Source organism: Typopeltis vanoorti, chromosome 5, assembly GCF_054136105.1.
Source record: "Typopeltis vanoorti isolate ZY-2024b chromosome 5, IOZ_Tvanoo_1.0, whole genome shotgun sequence".
NCBI lineage: Eukaryota > Metazoa > Arthropoda > Arachnida > Uropygi > Thelyphonidae > Typopeltis > Typopeltis vanoorti.
In genome coordinates this window covers 124327928-124348540 of record NC_143553.1, presented here as the reverse complement: position 1 = coordinate 124348540, position 20613 = coordinate 124327928, and the positions used below count along the sequence as shown (strand labels likewise).

The 20613-nt window shown below is 34.3% G+C and overlaps 1 protein-coding gene across 1 annotated transcript in view; it reads right to left on the bottom strand.

The window, feature by feature from the left end:
* The window catches only part of LOC150106784 (aspartate aminotransferase, cytoplasmic-like), a 61160-nt gene extending 54019 nt beyond the window's left edge, over positions 1 to 7141 (bottom strand). Inside the window, exons 1-2 of the mRNA XM_090393482.1 lie at positions 6964 to 7141; positions 4674 to 4855 (exon numbers count right to left, since the gene is read on the bottom strand). Of these exons, the coding sequence (XP_090249608.1) occupies positions 4674 to 4855; positions 6964 to 7141 (360 nt within the window). The remainder of the gene's footprint in view (positions 1 to 4673; positions 4856 to 6963) is intronic.
* Between the last annotated feature and the right edge of the window lie 13472 nt (positions 7142 to 20613).

Here is a 20613-nt window from a genome sequence, read left to right as displayed (position 1 = left end):
GAGATGTTGATGGTGCATGGGAGATTATCAAGGAGTATTTAAAGAAAGCTGTATCTGACTGCATATCCACAATCAGGAGGAGGAATCAGGTAGGAGTAAGATGGATGAATAATATTATTAACACTTTCATTGCCAAGCTGAAAATTGGAATTTCGTGTGGTGGCCAAATTTTTTTTATTTTTTTATTTAGTTAGCGACGTCAACGCGATAACGCGTGATCGGCCGTTTGGTGAGAACTCGCATCGCGTGATATCGCGTGATTGGCAATGAACGTGTTAAGCGAGAGTTGCAGATAAAGAGAAAGTTGTGGTATAAGTATAAAGAAAAAGATGATGAGCATTCCCATGAGCAGTGCAAGATACAGGCAAGAAGGGTAACCTGCATAGTAAGGAAGGTCAAAGCTAATTATCAGAGGAAGGTAACCTGCATAGTAAGGAAGGTCAAAGCTAATGATCAGAGGAAGCTAGCTGATGAGTCCAAAACAAATCCTAAGGAGTTCTTTCGCTATGTGGCAAGTAAAAGGAAGAATAATTTTGGAAGTATAACTTTAAAAAATGTTGAGGGTAAGGAAATTACAGAAACTAATCAAATAGTTGAGTTGCTTAGTGATAATTTTGCAACAGTGTACCATCTGGATTGTGATACTGCAGTGCCGGACGTGTCATTGACTGATGAGAGTCTAGTGATAGAAGAATTTGAGGTGCTTAGTATATTACAGAACCTTAGTGTTAACACTGGCACTGGTGTTGAGTTAGATCGTCCCATGTTTTAAGGGAACGTGCAAGAGAATTATCTCCTCCTCTAACCAGGCTGTTTAATTTAAGCCTCAGTTCTGGTAAAGTACCAATAGAGTGGAAAGAGGGGGGAAATAATTCCACTGCACAAGTGGAAGGCTCCAAGACTGAGGTTTCAAATTATAGACCAATCAATATATCTGGAGTGGTGGTTAAGGTTCTGGAGAAATTGATAAAAATTAGAATTCAGGACTGGGTGGACAGCAATATGATACTTTATAAGGGGCAACATGGTTTTGTGAAGGGTAGATCTTGCCTTAGTAATTTGCTCACTTTCTATAATGAAGTAACAAAGGAGTTGGATAAAGGAAATCCTTTTTCAGTGATCCTGTTGGACTTTGCAAAGGCATTTGACAAGATTCCGCATGGAACTCAGTTGCATAAATTGGAGCAAATGGGTATGGATCTGAGACTAGTGATTTGGATTAGAGGATACCACTCTTTGATATCTATCCATTAGCGGTTTATGGTGGAGCGGAGTTCAGTAGCAGCCAGGTGACTAGTGGTGTGTCTCAGGGCTCAGTGCTTGGTCCTCTGTTATTTAATTTTTACATCAATGATATTGGGAATAGTTTGAAAGGAGATATCCACTTGTTTGCTGATGATGCAAAACTGGGAAGAGCGATAGTTAATTCAGATGATGTGGATATCTTACAGGATGACTTAAATAGGCTGGTGGTTTGGGCTAAACTAAATGGCTGCCAGTTTAATGTGGCCAAGTGTAAGGTGATGCACTTCGGAAGGATGAGATCACATGCTGTTTATTATATTGATGGAGCTGAACTGCAGGAGGTTGATGAGGTTAGGGACATGGTAGTTATTGTGGACAGAAAACTTAAGTTTCGAGGGCATATTGCAAAGGTTGCCAAAACTTCACATCAGATTACATGGTTATTGAGGAACACACACTGACAAACAGGGATAAGGAAGTGATTGTCCCACTTTATAAAGACCTCATTTGGACTATTATGCACAGATCTGTCACCTGGATTTCTTGGTGATGTGGATATGGTGGAGAGGATTCAGAGGCGGGTTACGAAAATTGTTGCAGGCCTGTGGAATGTCTCTTACAAGGATAGATTAAAGGTCTGTGGGCTTCAAAAACTAGTTGATAGACGTATGAAAGGAGATATGATAGAGGCATAAAAATTATTAAAAGGGTTTTATAGGATTGATACTGGTAACCTTTTTAAGACCAGTGAAGGAAGGGAGAGAACGAGCGGTCATCCCTGGAGATTGTGTAAGAGTGTGGTTAACAAGGGTGTTAGGTGTTAGGACTAGATTTTTTGCTTGGAGGGTTGTAAATTTGTGGAATGCGTTGCCAGAGGTGGTTGTGAATGCTTCGTCTGTGAATGAATTTAAGGAGAAGTATGATAGGTATTGTGTAAATAATGGTTAGTGTGTCAATGTGGGGTCTCCCTCAATGAGTCTTTTGACTCCATGGAGGCACCTTACATAATAATAATAATTTATTAACGTAAACTGTGTGAAAATAACATAAGGTGACAACTGCTCATATAACGTGCTGATAAATTTTAAATAAAGGTATTTATGTTATAGAGCGCTTTATTATCTTCAAATTTTTGTTGTGTATCTGTATATAAAAATAAAGTGTTACATTTATTTAAAAAATACGGAAATATTTAATTGAGTATATGATTTACATGTATGGTACGCGTGCAGAACCAATCTATTTTGTAAATGGAGACTTAGGTGCATTATATTATTGTTATAATTATTATATTATTGCCTAGAGCAGGGGTTTTCAACGCATGGCCCGCCGGCCATTTTGAAAAAATAACTACTTAACATTAAAACGCGATTAAATAAAAAATATTTTCAATGAAACCCGTGGGCCACTAAGCTATACCGCGGTATTTAGAATCGTAAGATGCTTTCCAGATTCACAAGGAACGCTGTGCATTTGATACTTTACATAAAATCCTATAAAAATAAATATTAAATAGACATTCTTCTTCTGCCATCTACCATCGCCAAGCGATACTTAAGTACTAGTACTACGTCGCAGGTAGATGGCTGATGCAGTAGTTCGTTCGAGTGCGCTGTCTAGTGCCTTCCAGATACATCTCGAAGGTTCTCGATACTTCGTTATTTTCATAGAAATACAACAGGATCTCATCCACAGTCAGTCAGTCAGTCGTGAACAGAGTAATATTCGCGTATAAGCGCACACACAGGTTCGTCGTGTCAGCCATAGCCTATTGAGTTAGCCACAGACGTTTTTCATTAGTGTGAGGCATATTTAGTGGATAATAACCGTTACTGCCATTTTGGATAATGTTTTTGGTTCACATTCCATCACTATGGCGTCTACGAGTAAAAAGCGTAAATCAAGTGATTCTTGTCGGGTTTTTAATAAAAAGTGGACCAATTTGTAATTTTTTGTGCCGATCGACGATAAGCCAGTGTGTTTAATTCGTCTTGAGTCAGTGTTAGCATCAAAAGAATACAATATAAAACGACACTATGAGATAAAGCATGCGTCCAATTTCGTTCACCTTCAAGGGCGGCTTCGTGTGGACAAAGTGAACTGTCTCCAAATTGATTTAAAATGCGAGTACGTTTTATTTATTGAAAAAAAAACTACTTAACATTAAAACGCGATTAAATAAAAAATAATTTCAATGAAGCCCACGGGCCACTAAGCTATACTGCGGTATTTAGAATTGTAAGATGCTTTCCAGATTCGCAAGGAACGCTGTGAATCTGGAAAGAGAGCGAAGCGTGCGTCAAAGTAAGTTATGTATTATAATAGCTGAAAAAATTGCTAAAAATTCAAAAGCCTTCTTGGAAGGTGAATTTGTGAAAGAGTGTCTCATCGCTGCTGGGGATATTCTGTGCCTAAATGATAAAGTGTTTAAAAAATCGAGTTTGTCTGAGGTAACTGTAGCACGACGTGTGGAATAACTTGCCAATGACATTGAAGAACTTTAAAAAAACGGTCATCCAAATTTACGTCATATTCACTTGCTTTAGATGAGAGCACAGATGTGAAGGATACACCACAACTGGCTATCTTGGTCCGTGGCATCGATCAACAATTCAATGAGAGAGAGAGAGAGAGAGAGAGAGAGAGAGAGAGAGAAGAATGCCGCATAAGAAAACAAATGTAAAAATCCAAAGGATTCAAAATGAAAATTAAAACTACTAAAAGTCGTAAATCATTGGATATGATAATAATAATATGCCAAAAAAATCATCCGTGAATGCATAATCATCATTTTCGACAGACTGATTGGGTTCAAATCCACGACATGCGAATAAATTTGTTTCCTAAGAAGTTGTATGAAATTTTGTTATAAAATATCCATCCTAATAATAAATTTTGGGGCTAGGCTGGGATAATACCTTCGGAGAATGAAATAAAAACCTGTCTTCGCCTAGTGATCGAATACACACACACACACACACACACACACACACACACACACACACACACACACACACACACACACACACACACACACACACACACTGAACACCATAAACGAAAGAATAAAAGAATTTCAGTATTTGTTGATAATATCTCTAAGAGATAGCAGTAATTTGGAATTTGGATTTGAAAATAAGACAAGATTCAAATACTTTAGCGTAAAAGTGTTTCTGATAAGCGATTTTTCTTGACATCACAACGTAATGACATTTCGCAAATTAATTGTAAATTCGTTTACTTTTTTTCTCCTCTTCGTTTGATTGAAACATTTACTAACTTTTTTTTTTGAGTTACTAAACAACATGATTTGGTGCGACTTTGTTATTTTTCGAAAGCAGTCGACAAGTTTCAACATTTCCCAAAGTTCACCCCATTTACTCCGAAAGATAACCTTAGATCTTTTTTTAACAAAACCTTCTACGTACCCTCTTTTCTTTTAATGCAATACTGTCTTGACCAAGTAACAAAGTAGTGGCACACGTGCTCAGCTCTTCGATACCAAGCTGACCCAGATATTCGTGAGTCAGATTGTCGCCAGCAGTTATTTCTTCTTCCACTGCTCGAACGACCGGGAGAACCCATGGCTTTCCGTTCTCGTCTCTGTATGCTGTTAAAGAATAATATATAATACAAATTAATTGCTTCTGTTATGTTAGTAAACATTTTAAATGAATATACATAAAGTGTATATATATATATATAATATGTTAAAGATAACAATTAATTATATACTTGGTTTTAATCCTTTACCTAAGGAAGCACAACAAAATTTTGCGCGTGAAATATATTCACGTCTGAGCTACTTGTATATAGAGGCTAATGACTTCATATCACTTGCCTTAGTATGTATCCCATAATGCAAAGCACACTCCCTTTCGGACGTGTATAATGCAATGCATAATGGAATGCATAATGGAAAGTGTCACTACCCAGACCGGTTTCGATCTTTGTCAGTGGGAGCCAGACCCGGGAGAGATACCACGGCTGAAGTAATGCAGAAGTCACATATATATATCATATACAAGTAGACAAAAGGTGCTTGACCAAGAAATTTTACTGAAGGTCAAGCACCTTTTGTCTACTTGTTTATAAGATATATATACATAATATATATGTTAAAAAATACCAAGCAATTTTAAACCTGGTTTTATTCCATTTCCCAAGTAAGCAAACAGACCAACAAGTCAAGTTTGCGCCTGCAAGTGATGCAAGTCTAGCTGATCCTACAGGTAGTGCAAGACCAAGGCAACTCGTGGTAAAGGTTTATTATACCCAAGGTAAAATACTTTCTACATTTATATCTCCTCCAGAGATTTTTATTTAATTTAATAAGGTTAAAACACCTTATGGCAACTTGTTCTGGCAAAATACTTATAAGCTCTGTATTACTAAATCTTGGTATTTCTAGCCTAGCTCCCACTGACGAGACTTCAATAAAGGTCGAAACCGGTCTGGGTAGTGGCCCCTTGCCTTTAATACAAATCATCATGCATCCCCTTCGTGGAGATGTGTTTTGGCATTAAGGGTAAATATTAAGATTAGTGATCAGAGCTTATGCCACCTTTACCACGAGTTGCCTTGGTCTTGCACTACCTGTAGGATCAGCTAGACTTGCAGGCTCAAACTTGACTTGTTTGTCTGTTTGCTTACTTGGGAAATGGAGTAAAACCAGGTTTAAAATTGCTTGGTATTTTTAACATTTATTATACCCAAGGTAAAATACTTTCTACACATATATATATATATAGTCATATATATATATATATAGTCATATATATATATATATAGTCATATATATATATATATATATATGACTTCTGCATTACTTCAAGCATGGTATCTCTCCCTGGACTGGCTCTCACTGATGAAACTTCAATAAAAGTTGAAACCGGTGTGCTTTGCATTATGGGATACATACTAAGGCAAGTGATATGAAGTCATTAGCCTCTATATACAAGTAGCTCAGAATTGAATATATTTCATGCGCAAAATTTTGTTTTGCTTACTTGGGAAAAGGATTAAAACCAAGTATAAAATTTCTTGGTATCTTTAATGTATTTTACACCCAAGGTAAAAACTTTCTATAGAAACACTTCTATAGAAAGATCATAGAGTCCCTCTCTGTGATTGAGATTACCACAGCATTGAAATCACGCATTTATATCTGAATAAAAGAAAATGCAGATAGTAACTATTCTGAAAATAAAAACTTGACCTTTGAGCTTTAACAGGGCTGTTATCCTTCTAAATTTCATAAATTCCATTTAAATGATACATGACGAGAAATTGTGCTGAGATTGAGAAGAAAGCATATTATATCGAGAGAAATAATTCATCCATATTTACGCGAAAGCAAACAATAAAAATTTGCAATCCAGCACGACTTGCTTTTCGTATAATACAGTAGATGGATTTTATTTTCATCACTGTAATGACGTAAAGCAACTCTTTCAGAAGAGAAATTTATTTTATTGTTTGTTTACACTTGGACAAATTAGAGGTTGAAATCTATTATTTATGAAGCAACTAATAAAAGTACAATACATCATTTTCTTCATTTTTAACTAATAATTACGTCCTCGTTTCACAGTATAGCCAGCAGAATAAATTTTTCTTTAATCGCGAATAATAAATGCATTAGTTTGTTATATGCAAACTTCTACTTTAAACGTTAAAAGAGCACAGTAAATGGTACAAAGTGAAAGATCACAATACCTCCAAGTGTAAGATCGACTTTCTGAGGGAACTGATCTTCTTGGTAAGCTTTGTGCAAAGCGAACACTTCTATAGGAGGTGCTGGTTTAACAGTAGAAAAGAGGGAGAAGCCATCGTCTTCATCTACAACCATGCTGTGGCCATTGCTATAAGAATAAAGGTTCACCGTCGTGGACATTGCGACAAGGTGGGGAATGTCTGGTACTATAACACTTTCGTCTGCTTCGGTACTTTATATTTTCTTTATCTTAAGTGATTTCATTATCTAAAATTGATCTTTCTCGAAAAAGAGTTTTTCGCATGCGCATTTACGTCACTGTCAAAATCAAAGCTATTTCTAGATTAACAGGCTTTTTTCCCTTTAGAGCACCTTCCTTAAAGCTCTAGTTCTACAAGGATAACATTTCGTTCGTCATCTGTCTCATTCATCTCAAAAGAGTGAAAGCCATCCAAGGCTAATTGGCTACTTCACTGATGTAAACAGTTCTCACCTTGAAAATGTTGTTGACCTCATTTGACGCGTTTCAAGAGCCTATCAAGTAGCAAAAATACGAAAATAAAAGATCATAAGCACAATATCTGTTATTTTGTATCCTAAAAATCGACATTCTCCGTCCAAAATATCAAAGTGGTAAACATGTGGAAACTCAATTACGTGACATCTTCCAGTTACATATCGCCTCCATATTCCATTTCCTCATTCATTCCAAATTTCATTCCTTGGTTATGTCCCATAAGGAAAGTCATTTAACATAAAACTAAATAATTAATAAATGTAATTATTTTGTCTTAAATTGTAATTAATTATCATTTAACAAATCAGTGTACATTTCTCTATTATTCTCTGTAACAGAGTGCGAGGTAGTGTTTTTGTCGGGGTAATTAGAAATGAAATGTGCCAAGGTTTTTGTAGCAAGACTGTTTGTGTGTGTTTTTTTTTTTTAATTTTTAACCATTATAGTGGAGTAGTATCAAATATATTAATACAGAAATTACACTCTTCTTTATATAAACCGTACAAAATTATGAAAATGCACTGCAACACCTTATGAGCACAAGCGAGGTGAAAATTTCACTAGTTATGTAATGCATTAATTTGAATTAATTCTTGCATAGAAACCATGGCGTATGCAGCCAGGTACAAGATTTTTGTTAAGAAGGATGTAAAATCAATATCACTTAAAACAGACTGTATTAATTCACAAAAAAAATGAGAAATAAATCTAAAGAAAGGAAGAATTTCAATAGTGAGTATTCCAGGATGCCAAACATTGATGCATGTTTGGTATCTCTTGAAGGTAAAATTGGTGAAGAACAAGTTGGATTTAGGACAAATAGAGATTGTGACTTTTACATTACAACAAACAGTCAAGAAATCATGAGAATATAATATGGATATTTATTTGAGTTTTTTTTCCCGTTTTATATGCTAAATCCACTGTTATTTTATAATCCAAGAAGACCACATTACTGAGGAACGTGTGGTCTTCCGGATTTTTAATTAAGTTTAATATTTTTAATTAAGTTTAATATTGTACGGAACCTGATATTCAGATAAGTCATACCAAAGTTGATTGTTTGCTTTATGCAGATGAAATTATCCTTATGTGAAAAAGTCTTATCTTCTTCAACTGTTCTTGTCCAATTCTGAAATTAAATAATTGTGGAAAATCTAGTATGAGAATCTGCGATAATAATACTAAAAAATAATAAGCTATTTAGGCACATTTTAGTGAAGATGGCAAATTAAATATTGCATTAGATAATAGACTAAGCAAAACTACTGGCAAGGATGCCAGTTGAATAAATATATATCGAACAAGAGAGAAATCAGCAAAAATAAAACCAGGTTAGTCGTGTACAAACGAATTGCAACACAGAGATTAAAAAGTTGAATTAGAAATAAAAGAGTTCATCAAAGATTGGAGACTCCAATTACAGAATTCTGAAGAAAATTTGGGGAGTAAACATGTCAAATCTCACAGCTAAAATATCATAAAAGACCTTGACATCATTAACATTTAAGAATTCGCAATAAAAAGTAATCTAAGATGGAACAGTGAATAGACAGTCGGAGATAAAATCAAGTTCTTAAAAAAATAACTTGATTTTATCTACAATCAATTTACTGTTAATGAGTATCCAAAAAACTGTCTATAAATTACTATACACACAGAAAACCACTACCTATCTATCTTCACAGTACTAAGATACATGAACTCTCTTTTTACATTCACTTAGGTGGTGTGATATGGAAACGTATCGCTTCTGTACATTAAGAGGTTGAGAATCTGTTGTGAATAGTCTGCTATAAAGCAAAAATAAAAGTAAACAGTAAAACTTTCAGGGCTTCCCCAAATGAAATATCCTCCAGAAGTATCCTAATGTCTCTAAAAGTTTACATTTTTGCGGCAATACTTATATTGTAATCGGGAGAAGCGTGCTCCCACGGCAGACTGAACAGAAAGTCTCATTTGGCACGCTAACATCGCCTATGCCAGGGGTGTTCAACCCGTCGATCGCGATCGAACGATCAATTGCGGAGCGATTTTTGGTCGATCTCTTGTGTATTCCTCCTTACTTACAAATTTAATTAAAACTGAAAACATAATATTTTATTTATCATTATTTTATATTATTTTTAATTCGCTTTAAGTGTATTGCTATTGTTTATTTATTTTTCGTTAAAATTGTCAAATCAGTAATTTTCTTATAAGTCCGGGTAAATGAATTACTTTGGATCAGTGGAAGTCAAACAGCGAGCCGAATGAATATGATTATAAGCAAAGTGTAAAAACTCGATTGTGGCTTAAATATTAAATATTCCAAAGCACATTACATCGATTTTTTACTTAGGTTTAAGTACCATGTGAATATTGTAAAATAATAAACTTTGTTTGTCTCGGTATAGTTTGTATTACATGTTTTTGTAAATAACTCTTTTGAAGCTAACTGTATATACTGCTTTAATAAGAATAAGTTAGAGTGCTAAAAACAAAGGCAATGTTTTTGTCGCTGAAGCTGTACATGGCAGCATTAGAAAGATTGTTATTGAAACTTGTATGTATGAGAAAGGCTTGCAGGCTCTAAGTGTAAACATCTCCGAAGTCAGTCAGAAAGAGTTCAAACAACTTTCCGATGGCCGGCAACTTACAATTAAAAGAAAGTGGAGGAGAACAAAAGGCGTGCCGAACTTGAAACTTAAGATGAAAGACTCATACCGATTCTTTGGGGGTTGCCAAACTTCATGCCAGGTCTCAGAGGAGGCCTAATAAAAAGGGACTGAAGCAAGCAGAAGGGGTCCCGGTTCCGGAGTCGCTGTCAGAGAGACTGCCCGGATCCACGTTGCTTGAAAGAGGAGTTTCCCGCATCCAGAAAGGAGCTTCTCGGTTCGAGACGTCGCTAGAGAGAGACTACTTCTAGGCCACAGACAAGGTTTCAAATTGTCGAAAGGAAGAGTTCCAATTGCCGGAGAAAAGTTTCCAGGCAGGGTTAATGTCAGTCATTTACCAGTGTGTTGCGTTTTCATTACAATTTGATGAATCAAATGACTTCACTGATATTGCTCAGTTAATGGTATTTATTCACATGGTATTTCAAGATTATTCAAGTAAAAAAGAACTTTTGAAAATTATACCATTATTGGGAAGAACTAGGGGAGAAGACATTTTTTCGGCATTTGATGAATTTGTGAAACAACACAAACTTCAGCTTTTTAAACTTGTGTCTATTACTACTGATGGTGTTCCTGCAATGATAAGTAATAAATCAGGCTTCATTTCATTATGTAAAAACGATGACAAATATCCAGATTTTTAACGTACCTCTGTATTATTCACCAACAAGTACTGTGTAGTAAATGATTAAACACAAAAGATGTTTTGGATATTACATTTAAAATTGTAAATTCTGTTCGAGGAAAAGCCCTGCAACGGCGGATATTTAAATTACAGGCAGATGATGATAGGGAACTTCTGTTGTACAATAATGTTCGCTGACTCAGCAGAAGTCAATTTTTGGAAAGATTTCTTGTATTTTAATTAACGATATAATTTTTTTTCTTGATGAAAAAGGAGATATTTATCCACAATTGAGTGATAAAAGATGGTTGTTGCGCTTATCATTTTTAGCAGATTTCTGTACGAAATTAAGCAATTTAAATTTAGAGTTACAAGGTAGAGATAAAAATTTAATTGACATGTTAAGTTCAATAAAAACTTTCCAACAATACTTACTTTTATTAAAGAAAATATAAATGACTGCGAATTTAGACATCTCCCATATTTATTAAAATTTTTTGAACAAAATCAAGAAATGCTTCGCTATGATTTAAAAGAATTTATTCGCAGAATAGAATTAGTTGAGGAAGAAATAAATTAAAGAATTGAAGATTTTAATAAAAGCGAAATGATTGTATCTTTTATCAATAATCCATTTCAAGAAAACTTGAACATCACAGAAATTTCAAATAAAATGAGTGGGCTGTTTGATATAAACCAAGCTGAAGTATAACTTGAGATAATAAACACTCATAATAGTTTACATTTAAAATCAATAAGCAATGAAGTGATTTGGAAGTATGCACATGAAAAATTCCCAATATTAACTGATATTGCGCGAAAAATTCTATCGTGTTTGGGATAGACATACTTGTCAGAATCCGCTTTTTCAAATATGACCGTCATAAAAAATCAATTAATAAACCGAATTACAAATGATTTATTTGGATGATTGTCTGCGATTGGCCACTTCTTCATATCAACTTGACTATGAAAATATTACGAGATCCAAACAATGCCAAATTTCACATTAACTGTTTTGTGAGTTTGTAATCAATCTGTTGTTTTTTCTAACTTTGGTTTTCCAAAATAGAGAAATAAATATTTAATTCCAATATATTTGTTTTCGTTTTTTTTTTGTATTAAAATAATTAAAAGTGATAAATAAATTTTTAAATACACAAATAATGTTTTTAGTTGTGTAGTTTTTTAGTTGTTTATTTGTGCGTAATCAGATATCAGGTTGGGGGAACGTGATCTATATAAGAGAGTAGATCGCCGAATAACTTTTTATAGAAAAGTAGCTCGCGTAGTAAAAAAGGTTGAACACCACTGGTCAATGCTATCCGAAATAATGAATGGCATGTGTGAAAAATGCATCACGCATATGAACTGCTCACAGCTCCGAGTGTTAGCTGATTCAAAAAAAAAAAAGAAAAGAAAAGAAAAAAAGTTATTCTTTTCCATGAGATCTACATATTTTTTGTTAGCTGTCAGAGATATGACATTAAATAAAGAGACTGATATCTCAAAATGTGAAACAAACTATTGAAGTATGTATCATATCCTCCCTACTTCTCTATTTTTACTGATTATATGCATTTAAAATGATTCGAAATAAAGTGTATTTCAATTGAACAGTTGGCCACAACGCGCCCCTAAGCACCACATCCAGAAAGAATTGTTGATAACCGTGGCACAGAATGTGATCTCATGCATCCAGTCGTAAATTATCCTTGCTTTGCACGCTCTTGACAACTGCCTTTGATTAGCAGCGAAGCATTGTGCAAATTTAGGTTAAACTGAATATTTATATTTCCAACTTGAATTTTGTGACAGAATTTTCCTTAGATGACATCTTCTATTTAAATCAATTTAAAACTATGATGAAATTTGTATTGCGCTTAAACAAAAGTAACAAACTATGGAGGGAAAATTTCACGCGGAGTTAAAAATGGAGTATTTATGGGGAAGAAAAGACGATATACTTCTTCTCTTGGAAAATTTGCTATTCTCATAACAGCATTATAGGATTCGTATAAATAATTAATTAGTTATGGAATTATTCATCTGATTTATGTTTATTTATCGAGCAGCTGCGTTGAAAAGAGCACAAGTCTTTTCTTTTTTTTATCTTCAGAAACGAAAAAAAAAACATTATATTGTTAAAAACAACAAAAAAAGAACATTTTATGCCACAATGGGATTCGAACCAACATTGGTGACAAAATTGAAAAATCTCTCTTTGTTATTCAGCTCTCCCTTTAAAAAAAATCATATAACTTTTAATGACAATTTCACCCATCAACGAAAGGTCATAAACCTATATTGCATTAAATGCCACCCTTAGTAGACCAATCATCTACCAACATTAGGTTTTCAATTCCCATTCTGTTAAGATTTGATGCGATCAACCAGGCCGTAAAACGAATGATTTTAGAATAAGATCGTAGGCGTTAGATTTTATTTATTTTTATTTTTTCTGATTCTTCTCTTTGCAATATTGATTTTAGGCCAAGTGGTTTGTTGCCGTTTCATGCCATCGCTTTCTTGGCAGTTCTTCCTTTTTCGTTTATTTTATATCCATGTAGTATTTGAGGCAGTCTGCTATTGTACATTCAATTTAGATGGTCTAACCATTTGGTTTATATTTACTATAGTAGTAAATTGGTTTTTTATTCAGGTATTGAAGCATCATTTCTTCATTTGTAGTATGGTTCACTTGGTATATCCAGCTGTTTTTTCTGAGAAATGTCATTTCGGCTGTTGAATCCGTTTTTCATTCTGCTTTTTATATCACTTCCATATGATAAAGTTAGTTTAGACAGAACGTCATATAGTCTGATTCTGGTGTGTTTTTATTGAGTTTTCTCCTTTGAAACCTTTATTTTTGTCTTTACTTTTTGATATTATCATATTATATTATTCTGAAATTTCATTTAATTATTTCGCTGTAGATCATCTTCTGATGTATCTAATAACAATTTGATCATCTTCAAATAATAGTGTATCTATCTATATTTGTGAGTTTCTTTGTATACTTATTGGGTTATGCTGTTTCCAAATCGTTATATATATATATATATATATATATATATATATATATATATATATATATATATATATATATATATATATATATATATATATATATATATATATAGCAGATGTGATGGATATATCCTTACACCTCTCTTGATATGACTATATATGTTACGGTTAAAGTGATAAATCCGGTTATTATTAATAATTACCGGTTAAAGTGAATAATTTACGAGAATTAATCACTTTACCGGTTAAAGTGAATAATTCCTAGAGGAGTCTGGTAAATATAATAAAAACATGTTAATAGGTTTTATATATAGGTTTATGTATAGGTTATTCTCATTAGAAATTATAATAGCTTAGGTTAGGTTAGTTTATAATGAAAAAAGTAAGGAAAGCACTTCTTTTGCACTCAATGAAATCAGAAATCAGAAATCATTATAAAACTAACCTAACCTAACCTTTATTGGTTATGTTAGTTTATGTTAGGTTAGTTTATAATGAAAAGAAGTAAGGAAAGTACTTCTTTTGCACTCACTGAAATCAGAAATCATTATAAACTAACCTAACCTAACCTAAACTAACCTGGATGTGGCATGTCGAACCAGAGTGTAGTCGTAGTTTGTCGTGGGCAGATTAATGGGGATAAAAGATAAACGTTGTTGTGGGCCGAGCTTACTGATTGCGGGCAAATAAATGGGGATTACAAATAAAAGTTGTTGTGACCAGATGAATGGAGATTATAGATAAACGTCGTTGCTATACCTCTTTCCTCATCAATGGAAAAAAACACTGATCAGTTCCTCTCTGATTTATCTAAAATCCCCACTCATCTACCCACAAAAATTTTATTTGTTATCCCCATTTATCTGCCCGCAATCATTAAGCTCGGCCCACAACAACGTTTATCTTTTATCCCCATTAATCTGCCCACGACAAACTACGACTACACTCTGGTTCGACATGCGACATCCAGGTTAGTTTAGGTTAGGTTAGGTTAGTTTATAATGATTTCTGATTTCATTTAGTGCAAAAGAAGTACTTTCCTTACTTTTTTCATTATAAACTAACCTAACTTAAGCTGTTATAATTTCTATTGAGAATGAAAACCTACAGGGTGTTCGGGATAAATTTGACAGTTTCGTAAGGAAAAAGAAAATCTTCTTTGTATCTATTAAATTTAATGAATTGACAAAAAAACATTACAGGCAGAGTTAATTACAATACTATTAACAAGATTTACTCAAAATAACCACCATTAGCATCGATCACAGCTTCAATTCTGCTTCTGAACCTCGAACAAGCTGATGCTACAGTCTCCCTGGGAAGGGCCGCAAAAACTGTTTTAATTTTATCCATTAACTGGGCTTTTGTATTACTGGAAGTGCGATTGGTGTCTTTTTCAACTGTGCCCCATACAAAATAATCCATGGGGTTAAGGTCTGGGGAGTTTGGAGGCCAAACATTTGGACTGGTGAAGTCGTAGAAATTTTCAGACAACCATTTTTGACTTTTCCCAGAGGTGTGGCAAGGGGCCGAATCCTGCTGCCATACATACGGCCTACCATTGGCTACCCTTGTTATCCAGGGCTTGACTACAGTTAGCAACTCCACGAACAAAGCCCGAATTCCAATGCCAGGGTTCTTCAACACCTGTTCCTGCAGATTTGCGAGGAATTCTGCTGTACGAACGCAATCAGATCGTCTGATAGGGATCTTTCTTCTTGCTACATCCTCGTAGTCACCATTGCAAGTCTCTAGTTCATTCCTGATTGTTTCTACTGTATTCAGGGAGCATTGGGCAGCAGTCGTAATATCCTTATTTTGATGGCGGGCACGAATCATCATGATACAAGTTATTCTCTTCCATGATTCAGGTGGGTTCCAGCTATCCATCCTTTCTGACATCTTGTATATGAATGAAGAAGAGTCCAAACTTTTAAATGAAGAGAAGTGTGTGTTAATACATGTAACTTACGGAAAAATATAATTAATTATAAATATGTCAAATTTATCCCGAACACCCTGTATATACAAAACCTACAAACGTGTTTTTATTACATTTACCAGACTCCTGTCGGAATTATTCACTTTAACCGGTAATTATTAATAATAACCCGATTTATCACTTTAACCGTAATATATATATATATATATATAGTAAGCCGGAGGCAAGAAACGTTTCAAATTTCAGCTTATCCTTTTATATATAGAGAGTAGATTTGGATAACCAGTGCTTTTTCCTAAGAGTATGAAGTTTATCTAGAAATCCTGACCATGGTAAAGAATTTCAGAAGTTTTTCGTTAAATTGTTCACTTCCATTTGTATTTTTTAAATTTTATATTTATCGTTTATTTTAGTTTCTTTTATTTGTTCATTTTTTGTTACATATTTATTTCTTGTTATTTAAACCCTATTCTGAAGAGAAATCATGCTTTTTAACAGATTTTTAATGAGCGAATTGGTAGGGTCGAAACTCACGACGAAAATCATCTTACTCTCTAAAGACATTCGTAAGCATTCGTGCTACACACACACACCGTGATTCGAACTCACTGCTAGTTCGGTGACAAAAATGGAAGCGTCGCCCACTCGACCACCAAGGCCAATCTTGGCGATAGAAACAATGCGTTGAAATCTTTGTTTCTGTTGATTTATTTCTTAATTGACATCGCCATACTAATTATATAGTACTTCATTTATAAATATGTACCTTAATAATTTTCGGACGTCCACATTTTTTTATTAGTAACTAGACATTGTCCAATTTTACTTTTTCTAGATGATATAGAAATCGCTGGTGAATAGCAGTCATTTAATTATTAACTCAACCACCCACAAAATCTATAGACCACCACAAGTGATTTTACGATAATTCTCAGCATGGGAACTCTTTATCTTTTGCCTTCCCTTTTAATTTCTAGAATTTGTACGGATTTAAGAGGACACTCTTAAATTATGTAACCCTGCGTAATCATCTGACTTAGAAATTATTGATTCATCTCCCATTCTCAATATATTCGACTGAAATGTTCAACCCCGATAGTTTAATTTCAATATTAAAATTTTAATGCTGCTCTGGCAAAAGTGCAGAAACAAATCCGGTTTCTATGTCAGGCTTTCAATCAGCGTGCCTTCAGAATTCTGAAACACAGAAAGAAATAGCCCACAGTGTGACGCTTCGGAATTTATAAATATTCATTCGTAGGCATTAATATTTATAAGCATCTCAATAAACAATTAATAGTGGACTATCTAGAAACAACATCGGCCTATTTTCTTTTTCCCGTTTTTTGACATACTTTTTTTTTTGGAAGAAATGCCCTTTAAACCCGAAGTTTTTAGTACACACGTCATCTTATCTGTCCGCACACCATACAACGTTGATATAGAAGTAAAATATGAGTCCCTCAGTATCAACAGATGGAGGCTACTTTTTTTGTTGCTTTTTTTTTTAAATGACATCTACTTCCGTTAGTTCTTATGATTTCTATCTTTATAGCCTCTTAGTGTGACCTACAATGCCTTTTAATTAACAAAGCCGGTTTATTAGTGCTGGAACAAATCAGCGCTTGATTCACTCTGCGATAGTAATCGAATTCGTACTACTCGCATTAAATATCGATATAAGTGAAAGCAAGTAACTTGACAAAATATTCATATTCTTTCAAGATATGAATCAAGTTTGGTTAGGTCTGTTTTAAAAATGTTCAGCTTAGCAGTACGAACAGTAATTACTATTAGAATTTCTAGTATGCCAAATACAGCTGTGGTCCACTAAAGTCGAATTCAAAAGCCACACTGAAATGGTACCGAAACCGAAAAGGGTGATCAGGCCTTGAATATAGCAGAGATAAGTCACAAAAACAGAGGGCATATTGTTATTTATGTCTGCTTGAATGTTGTTATTTACCTCACTATTCTTGAATCATTAAACATATTATCCATTAGCATGTTCATATTTTGGGATAATGATAAGATAAGATTTTTCCTCCAAACACTGTGTAGATTTTCTGACATGTTTGAATTTTTTATGAAAATAAAATCTTTCTCCTCTATATGATAGCAGCTAATTTACCTTTAGTTGCGAAGTTCTAAATGTGTTCTAGATTATTTTATTCCCCAGAATTATATGGAGAGAATCAAGCTCGGGTCTTCCATCTGGAGGGACCGTGTATCACTGACTGCTTTACGGAGACAGGCTCACTGGATAATTCTGCTAATAGTTCATAAGACCTGCATGAACTTGCTGGATTACTTGAATCAAATAATATGGATATTTAGTACTGAAATATTAATTGACATCTCAAACATGGAAAAAAAATAGAAGAAAACTGTCTAAAACCAACACTACCTGAAGTTATTAGCCGACATCAAACTTATTCTGTTCCAGGAAGATCAATACATGATAACCTCCATTTAATAAGAGATCTCATCCACCTTGCAAACAGCCAAAATGAAAACCTAGCTCTCGTCAGCCTTGATCAGGAGAAGGCTTTCGACAGAGTAGAGCACGAGTACCTTTATTCAGTCTTAAAGGCATTCGGCTATGGCCCTCTCATTATTGAAACAGTCCAATTACTATGCAGAGATGCACTCTTCTGTTTTAAAAATCAACAACAGGCTCACCCTCACTTTTCCATACCCTCGAGGGATCAAGCAAGGATGTACTCTCTCTGAGCAATTATACACACTGGCCATAGAACCTTTCTTAAAAAGAGTACACGACATCATGATCTCCAAACGAACCAGCATAACAGAACCACATCTAAAAATAAGCTTATCAGCATATTCCGATGACGCCACCGTAATAATTCGCAATAACAAAGAAATGACAGTAACCAATGAAGCACACAGATTATATGCACAAACCTCAAGAACCAAATTAAAATATGCGAAAACAACTGGCTTGTGGTTAGGCAGATAGAAGACTAGAATTGATTCTCCAATTGAATGTACCTGGTCAAATGAAGGACAAACATACTTAGGTGTACACCTTGGCAACATCATAATATATAATACACTGAACTGGACACAGTTGCACAACCGATTTAAACAGGTGCTAGGAAAATGGAACAGCATTCGTTCAATGTCTTCACTTAGAGGAAGAGTCCTAATGATCAACCAGACGACTGCGAGTGTGCTATGGCATACCCTCAAAATACTGACACCCTTGAAGACTTTCTCCATCACATTCAAAAGGCAATCAAACGTTTCTTCTGGAACAATACTAACTGGACAACATACGAACTCTGCAAGCCACTCAATAACGGAGGTCAAGGCCTGATTTAGCTTGAAAACAATATTACATTTTTCAGAATCATTTTTATCCTAAAGACACTTCAGTCCAATCATACTTATGTAACCACTTTCGATTACATCATGAAATCATCCATCAGTGGGTGGACTTACACTTTCCAAAATCCTCCTAATGGCCAGTTCTGCGCCATCACCTCCTAAACTACCTCATTTTTACAGAGATGCTCTACAGCAGTGGAAAAATACAGAACTTCGTCACACACTGTGAAGATCAACAGAGTCATCTGTACTTACAGAACCACTGTTTTTCGAACAGAAACATAACAAGGCTCACAACTGGCCAGCCCTTTCCTTTCCCTACATGAAACTGAGCAGGAATAAGAATCATAGAGGATCTCCTGATCCAGACAATAAAGTGGAAAACATTCACATAACTACCACTGAAAAACCCAAAAACTGAAAAGCAATATCAACAGATGTAAGCTGCCATTATAAAAGCCTTTCCAGATATCGCTAACACATCATCTAACACATTCTCTAACACATCAGGGAATCCGTAGATTCCCTGATGTGTTAGCAAAGAAACAAGAACTCTTGCGAAATTCATACAGGAGTGGAATCCAACTGGTACCCTGTTCTGGATTGCGATACACTTCAACTGAAAGATAATTAAAAGTGATATTGAACTCTAATGTTGATTCTTTTACTAAAAAGACAAATCCTCCCTACCACTCATGTATCTTTTGCCTCCTTTCTATTGTATATCCGAAAGATAAATCCTTTTTTTTCTCTGTAATATATATTTTTATAAGATGTGAATTGTCTTTCTGTTGCCTATCTTCCAATGTATATTTTATCAAGTTAAATAAAAAATCTCTCTCTCTCTCTCTCTCTCTCTCTCTCTGCATATATATATATAATTAACAATGCGAATGTGAATTATAGTATTCATAAATATTTAGAGTTTCGAGAAGTGTCACGTATCACACCTTCAGTGTAAATGAGAAACACATGAAAAAAATATATATATATTTACATTAAATAGAACTTTATATTGTATAACTTTATATTGTTTCTGAGGTTTGGCAGCTACCCAACACAATAAACTTTCAACCAATCAAAATACCTTACTTAACGGCATTGACAGCCTACATAATATACACTATATTTTACGATGACGGCTTTCCAGAAACAGCCTTACTTCAGTTCGTAAATCGATTTCATCTTTCATCATATATTTTTATATTTCCGTTTTACTTTCAAGGCTTTATATTTTACGTTCTGGTTTTTAATCTTTTGTATATTTTTCATATTTAAATTTCACAAGTGTTATAGTGTATTTACTAATCATATCTATATAATATAGTATGTTACACATCATTCATTACGGGTTTATTCTCATCTTATACTAATGTCTTATTATTTTACGCTCTTAACTCCTTTATTCATATCTGCTTTAAATTTTAAAATTCAGTGGAACTCTATCTTACTGTTTTACCTATCACGGGTATCATACGCGTTCATCTGCGATGTCCACTCTATATTTCAAAGATCGTTATTCCCAAA